At 41.7% G+C, this 7,517-nt stretch overlaps 1 protein-coding gene across 1 annotated transcript; it reads right to left on the reverse strand.

The window, feature by feature from the left end:
* Positions 1-607: 607 nt before the first annotated feature.
* On the reverse strand, positions 608-3,630 carry LOC115688678 (pectinesterase/pectinesterase inhibitor PPE8B-like). The gene is made up of 3 exons (XM_030614575.2): positions 3,118-3,630; positions 2,144-2,722; positions 608-1,422 (listed from the first exon to the last, which is right to left on the reverse strand). Exons 1-3 carry the CDS (start codon positions 3,452-3,454, stop codon positions 725-727), a joined length of 1,614 nt encoding a protein of 537 aa, XP_030470435.1. The 5' UTR covers positions 3,455-3,630; the 3' UTR covers positions 608-724.
* Between the last annotated feature and the right edge of the window lie 3,887 nt (positions 3,631-7,517).

Here is a 7,517-nt window from a genome sequence, read left to right on the forward strand (position 1 = left end):
TTTAGGGTTTTGGATGACACTAAAAAAAGTTTGGGATATATATGTCACAATTGACAAAATTTTGGGCTTTTGATGTTATTCACCCTAAATCAAAAGAAACCATAGATTTGGTATTCAATTCCTTTTTTTTATTTTCCTGCTTTTATGAGGCCATAGGATCGAATTTAGTAGGACTCTTTGGAAATATGCATGAGATGGACAAGTCGCAATTTTGGTGCATATCTTCCAAATTCCATCACTTCATTGATAGAGTGATGTGACTCTACATGTGATGATACCTAATTCTTCAGTGATGCCATGATGTAATGATATGACACCTAATGGCCAAAACCTAATTCGATAGTGCTGTATCTAAACTTTAAAATCAAAGCAGTTAGGTGTGTTTGAATGACTAGTAATGTGGACCGATGTGACCTTATGTCCTAAAAAACACTTAGTGAAATCTTCATTTCATGTAACACATGATTCCTTTCAATCAATTACTTCGGGTTTGATTGGAGAATGCAATTTGTTGCTAAAGCGTGGACGATAATGACATGTTTGGTGCCTCGCAAGATCCATGATGAACTCAGAAGACCAGAGCGAGCCAAAAACCGAGGCGAAAATATGTGATAACCATCATTTATACCCTTTAATCATGTTTAGCGAAAGAAAGAATCAAATTTGTAAGTACACAAAATATAACAACATCGTCATATTAATAGATTTGTATGTAGATCAGCCTTTAAACCCCGAGGCCAGCCGTGTAGGCCACACCGGTTGACGGCAACCAGGAGTTCCCTTCGATGAATTGGGCCACGGTGAAGTTATTTGCCTGCGCCGTGTTGTTCAACACGTGAAACCCAGGCCACTTGACCCGCCCGGTGAGGCCGGCGCCCGGCCCGGAATTCATGAACTCCCCGTAGTACAAGGTGTCCAAGGCAAACTCACCATTCCACTCTAGCCATCCTTCTGGCCTGATGCAATTGCTCATATAAGACTGCATGAATATGGTCCTTGAGTATAGCTTCCATGGCCTCCCTAAGTACGTTGGCGTCGAATTCACGGATGGCGCCAGATCGGAGTCGGCCGAGACGTTGCAGAACTGGAATGAGAAGCCCGTGTCCTGGTTCAGGTCCCTCCGGCCCTGGGCCGTGACGGTGTTCTTCTGCTGGGGGAGGCCCTTCTTGGCCAGGATCTGGCAGTTCTGGAACACAGCCACCGCGTCCCCGAAGATGAAGTCGACGGTCCCGCTGATGCGGCACTCACGGTAGAACTGACGCATCGTGTGGGGGTAGAGCGTGTCCTGGTAACCCCTGATTGTGCACCGGTAGTAGACGGACAGATCGGAGTCCGACCGGAGGGCCACGGCCTGGTGCTTCTGTGGGCCCGCCGCGTTCTCGAACGCCATGTCACGGGCTATGAACCCTCTGCCGCTGACGGCTGCATTTGTGATTGACAGTGTTAGATGCGCAACTTTATGGATAGAAAACGTGGGCAACTCATAGCGCCAGACTGGTTTCTTTTCGGATGCTCAATTCAGAGCATAACTTTACGAACAAGCGACCTTAGTCATGTTCCCAAAAGATGATTACCAAGGACATTAAAGTTTATACTTTGGTGCATAGTTAATCAAATTCAATAAATGATGTGAAAAATTATCTGGATACTTAACCCTTAAATTCAATGAAGCATAGTATAAGTAAAAAAAAAATACTAACCCTCCTGTACATTGTGATTTCTACATATGATGAGCGAACAACAAAAGAGCAGTCGGATAAGCGAACCCTAATAATTTTCTCCTCGACCTGACGCGCGCCCGAGCCATCTGTCCCGCGATAGCTCGCACCGACAGTTTCGATTTACTTTGTCATATGTTCACTAAATAAGGAGGGACACCATATGGCATCATCAATTGCCACACAATCTCCACCACCACCACCACAATAACTACAAATATACACAAAAGAACAAATTGAACAAGCCCATCAAGTGAACATGGTTAGGGGGACCCAGATGCATGTACTTCTTCTCAGTGAACCCAACTGACCAAAATATAACCAGACATCATGTATCTTAAGTTCGACCATAAGACATAGGTATTAGGTTATAACCCAATACTAGGAAAAAATTTTAAAAAAATTTGGAAGGTCATAAGGCTCACCAAATGTTGCTGTCCGGAATGTGGTCCAGCCGTCGACGAAGCTCCGATTCCCCGAAATCACCGTTGCATCCATCCCGTCGCCAACCATCATAATGTTCCACTTCTTCTTCTTGATCTCCACGTTTTCCCTATACACGCCCTTCTTCACATAGATCACGAACCGGCGCGTCCCGTAATCGGGCACGGCTGCGATCGCGTCCTCCACCTTGGTGAAACTGCCGCTTCCGTCCTGTGCCACCACTAGATCTGCTGTGACCCCGCTCACTTGCAACAGCTTCCGGTCCTCGCTTTTCACCCAACGAGGAAACCGGGGGCTGTCGCCGGAGAGCTTCCGTCCCGGGCCCTTGCCACCTCTGCCGCCGCCTCCTCTGCTGGTGGTGGAGTTGGAAGAAGATGGGTGGACCATGGTGAGGAGTTCTGTGACAAGTGAAGTAATTTGGTTGAGACTGCCGGAGACAACGCTCTTGACAATGCCACTGGTGCCCTCAAAGCCATCTCTGCATGTCTCCTGGTTTGCAAGTGCAGCACTGAGCCATGTCCTCAAGTCAGAACTGAGATCCCCAGTACTGTCGTGTTTGCCTGAATGAACAAACAATAAATAAATAAACGAACATGCATTATTAAAAAAAATCAATTGGAAAGAGTAAAATAAAAAGCATAAAGATAATAGGGTAATAGAAATGAATAATGATAGACGGGTCGATACAGGACTCTACCTCGATCATGAAAGTACGAAGTTGTAACCTACCACACATCCTAGTACCCCCAAAAAAATTTCGTGTTTCTTATCTTTATGTTTTTTTTTTATCTTTATGTTCATATATTAAATTGTCCCATAATTTCCTTCAATACACATAATTTTTTATCAAGAAAAAGAAGATCAAGAACAGCATTGCACCGACAAAACTTGGTGCTGAAAATCAAGAAAAGGAACAGAAGGCAGGAAGCAGCAACAGAGGGAGAGGGTGTCGCACCAGATGGGTTCTGAGCGGCGGAGATGGACCAGCTCAGCTCGTCGACGGAGAAGTCCAGCAAGTCGAGGCAGTCGGAGACGGCGTTGGAGAGCCTGAAGTCCCCGAACACGGTGCCGAACTGGGACACAATGCCGGTGACCTGCCGGAGCACCTCGACGGTGGACCTGAGGGAGCTCAAGAACTGGGAGGACGGCACCGTCAGGCACTCGCTCTGCAGGAGATCCGGGGGCCCCGAGCTCGGCGCGCCGTCGCCTGAGCTGGCGAAGCAGCACAACAGGATGGCGAGGGAGATGACGATGGCGGAGGCGACCTTAGGAGCCATGGATGTGAGGAACATGAAAACGAGAGAAGACAGAGAGGGATGGAAGATGATGAAGGAGAGAGTGAGTGTATTTAAGGCCTAAGCGAGGGGAGATTAGATAGGTTGTGAAGGGAATTTATTGGGAGCGTTGGCGTTGTATCGATCGTTAGCTATAGTAGATGACATTGCCAAATAGGAAAAAAAAAAAGGTCAGCTGTTTGACAACTAGACTATGATTTTATAGTTAGATTTGATCTACCATAAAAGAAGAATATTGGAAGAGAAGAATGAGTGAAATGAATGAGGAGGGTGCCGCAAGAAATAATTTTTTTTTCCTTGAAGAAATGATATGGGTTTTTCTCTCTCCTTTCTTTTCTCTTATTTGCATAGGTATGAATTTTACTTTATTAATGAGTGCTCTAATAAAGTTGAGATCAATTTGTTTTGGAAAATGTAAAAAGAAAGAACACCTTTTCATGTCAATCTTTTTTAGGAAATTTAAACTTGATTTTATTACGCGTTATTTCATGGATCAGGGTGTTTTGCATGTCTTAGAGTGCTAGCTTATGTGATCAATGACCACAATTTCACTCTAATCAAAGTAATAATCATAGTAAAAGACGGCCTAAAATGGGTCATGTTATCATTCATTCTTGATCGGAGAAAACTTATTCCCAACTAGTCTTGTGATTAGTGAGTTATAAATATGGACATAAATCGTATTCGTTTTAAATTTTCATATGAGCGACGTTCATACTCATAGCACAACAGTCAAGGCATTTCCTCCTACTAAAAATGGAAGAGTAGTTATTAGAATTTACCGTTTAGTGTTGATCAACTAAGACAATTGTCGTGTGACCACTAAGCGTGGTTTGCTGAGTGGTCCTGTGCTCACCTATATTTTATAAAGGCACAAGTTCAATTTCATGTCGTGGGCGACTGATGACGTGTTCTCCCGAGCGCTGCTACCTCTCTAGAGAAAGAGTTAAAAGCTCCTAATACACCAATGGAGCTACAACAACATTGCGGACTCTCCAATCTCTAAATTTGATGTCTCGGGCACTGCCAAGTAGTTATATGGCTCAAACTCGGGACTCTTTTGAGAACGCTCGACGTCGATAGCCCCTACTTACTTTTTTTTTCCAGCTCCCAAAGATAAAAAGACAATTACCTTATACATTATACGTATGTTTGGTGTTGGGTCATCAGTATAAAGTCAAAATATACCATCGGTCCGTAGAGGGAGTCAACTAGGCCACGGGCAAAGGTACCCCCTATGTTATCCTAATGTCGGCGGTCGCCGGATGCGGATTCTCTTCACGCCTTTAAAGTTTCAACCCCACATTCCTTCCCCCTTCACTTTAATGCACGGAAGACATACAAGGTATAAATACAACGTACTATACTGATAAAAGCATCTTCATAAAATAATTTATATCATGTCGAGTTGTCCTGTCCCTAAATATTCACTTGAGTGTATGGAATACTTCGTAAAGCATTTATACCACGCAATGCATCGGTAATTATATCAATGTTTATACTGCCCGAAAATTTTGGCTATACATATTGAAATGTGCATTTCATGAGATCTTGCAAAGATCCCAAGTGAATATTTAACAAAATGAAATACTGTTTTTTCTTGGCGTTGCTCCAACCTTATAATCATAGACATCAATAAATTCAGGAAATTTCGTACGGTCAGAGTCAACTGAAGAGCGATGCACACTGCCCTCCAACATGTGAAGACATGCAGAGACTGCAATGAATGCATGGATGCATGCAGTGGTCTCGCAAACGAGCGGTGGTCAGATCTTGCTGCTTATCGAAGTCATTCAAATGCTGACTCTTGACTTCAATTCTCAACCAACTCTTTAAAGAAAGCAAGAACTTCAAGAAACCCTAGACTGATTACGAGTGCTCTAAAATCTCATCTATTGATTGACACAAGAAGTGATGTGACGTACAGTAAATGGATAGACCTATCTTTGCCGTGAGATTATAAGTGAATGTTTAGACAAGCGAGACGATGTTTAACGCCCGGTAGAACTCCGACTAATCGTTGTGCATGCCGAGTTTGTAAACGAGTTTTAATATAGCTAGAATTATGCGAGCTACTTTATCTAATGTTCTTTATATTTTAGTGTTAAATTAGTAACAAGTAAAGCATGGAGAGAGAGAGCCACAATCGTTATGAGGGTCAAATGTCCTAAGAATACTTGTTAGATATCCTTAATAAGAATGTTTCAAATATCGAAAGGAGCGACTATACACATCATAAAGAATGTCGGTGTGCTAAAACTTGAAAAGCTTACCGATCTAATTTAGTTACTCAACACCGTTACAACAAAATCCTCGCATATGACACGATAGAGATAGTCAATTTAACTTCTGTTACCGCTTAACAGGTGGATGAAATAATCAAGTACAGTACGCATAAAATCATCTTTATGTTCACGTAATGTATTCAATATCTAGTAGGCTATGTCATCTCATTTAATATATCATTATTCAAAATGTAATTTAGAAAATAAGTGTCATTGTAATAGGAGATTAGTTCACGGGTAATGGCACTATCTTCACAACATATGTGAACTTTAACTTGAAGACAAAAACTTCACTTATTCCAGTAACCGACATTTTAAACCTTTTTGAAGATGCCCGCGTCTCCTCGTAAGCATTGTCGGCTGTGGTGGTGAAATCTCGACAAGGATCACAAAATATTATCTTATTTTGCTCCAAACAAGGAAAGTACAGACAAAGGAAGAACATGTAATTAATAATTATGGTTAATACCAAGAAAAACTTCAAACTAATTCTCATATGACAAATTTACCACAAATTAAAACCCAAAACTGGTATACTTGTGATAAATTTACTCTCCGTTAAATTTTATTTTCAAATTACTGAGTTAAATGACACGTGACAGTTGACGGGTATACCGGTTTGGAGTTTTACCCTCCATTTATCACATGTATACTAATCTGTGATTTTCGTGATAATAATCCAATTTAACGAAACTAACAGAGGGTAAATTTGTCACAAATGTACCAGTCACGTGTATCGATTTTGATTTTTGATGGTCAAAAAATTAATTTTAGGATAAATTTGTTACAGTATTAAGCCTAATAACTATCACCCGGAATAAGGAATAATTCACCCCCTTGCCTGATGAATTCAAGTTGGTGAATCATCATATTCCTTTTGTCATCTGGGCATTATTCTTTCAAGACCCACCTCAGAATCAATGCAAGTAATCCTCTCGAGAACGTTCTAGCTGGCAATTCGACATTATCAATCATTAATCACTCAGACGACTCGAGAAAAAAGTCAAAAAATGCCAAACGAAAGAAGAAGAGAAGAGAAAAAGAAAGACAAGTTTGACTTTTTCCACGTCGAATTGGTCAGAAACAGGGCATTGGTCGAGAGGCATTAAACTCCTTCCCACAGCACGAAGATTTGGCCATTAAAGAATAGGGGAATATAATGCAAGTGGATCGAATTATGCATGGGAATTTCATTCTTCTTTTTCTCTCTCTCTCTCTCTCCTCTTGGGAGCCCACGCGTTCGATTTCAGTGTGCTTTTTCCATTCATAAGCAATAAAGGCTCTAAAGAGACGTGCTTTAAAGAAGGAAATGCGAAGACGCGTTGTGTTTTACAGCTAATTTGCAGTGTGTGTCCCCGTTCATTAGGCTGCTTTCCCAAAGACAAAAGGCACGACGACCACGGTCTTATTACGCTCTTTGTCCACCACCGATGATGCTGTTAGCCTAATGCCTACACGAAGATGGCGACATGCATCGTGCATTATTCAATTCTTGCATTCTATCTAAGCCCTAGCTAGGTTTGGCTGGGGGAGTTATCATGCTTTCCTTTGGCCCAAAAAAGGGTTTCGTTCTTCTTTTCATTTTTTTTTATTCTTGGTGTCGTAATGTATCGATATGTTACGAGCTCTCCCTTGGATACAATTAGGGTTTTAGAAATTAGGAAATTTTGTGATTTCACGTCGCAATTCTTGAGGAGCAAAATTCCGTCCGAGAGATAATTGTGGTTATGTCTTTGTCATATGTAAGAGTTAGGATGATTTTTTTTTATTTCTAT

Source organism: Syzygium oleosum, unplaced genomic scaffold, assembly GCF_021117445.2.
Source record: "Syzygium oleosum isolate NSW1041296 unplaced genomic scaffold, Sole_v2.1 Sole_v2.04, whole genome shotgun sequence".
NCBI classification, from domain to species: domain Eukaryota; kingdom Viridiplantae; phylum Streptophyta; class Magnoliopsida; order Myrtales; family Myrtaceae; genus Syzygium; species Syzygium oleosum.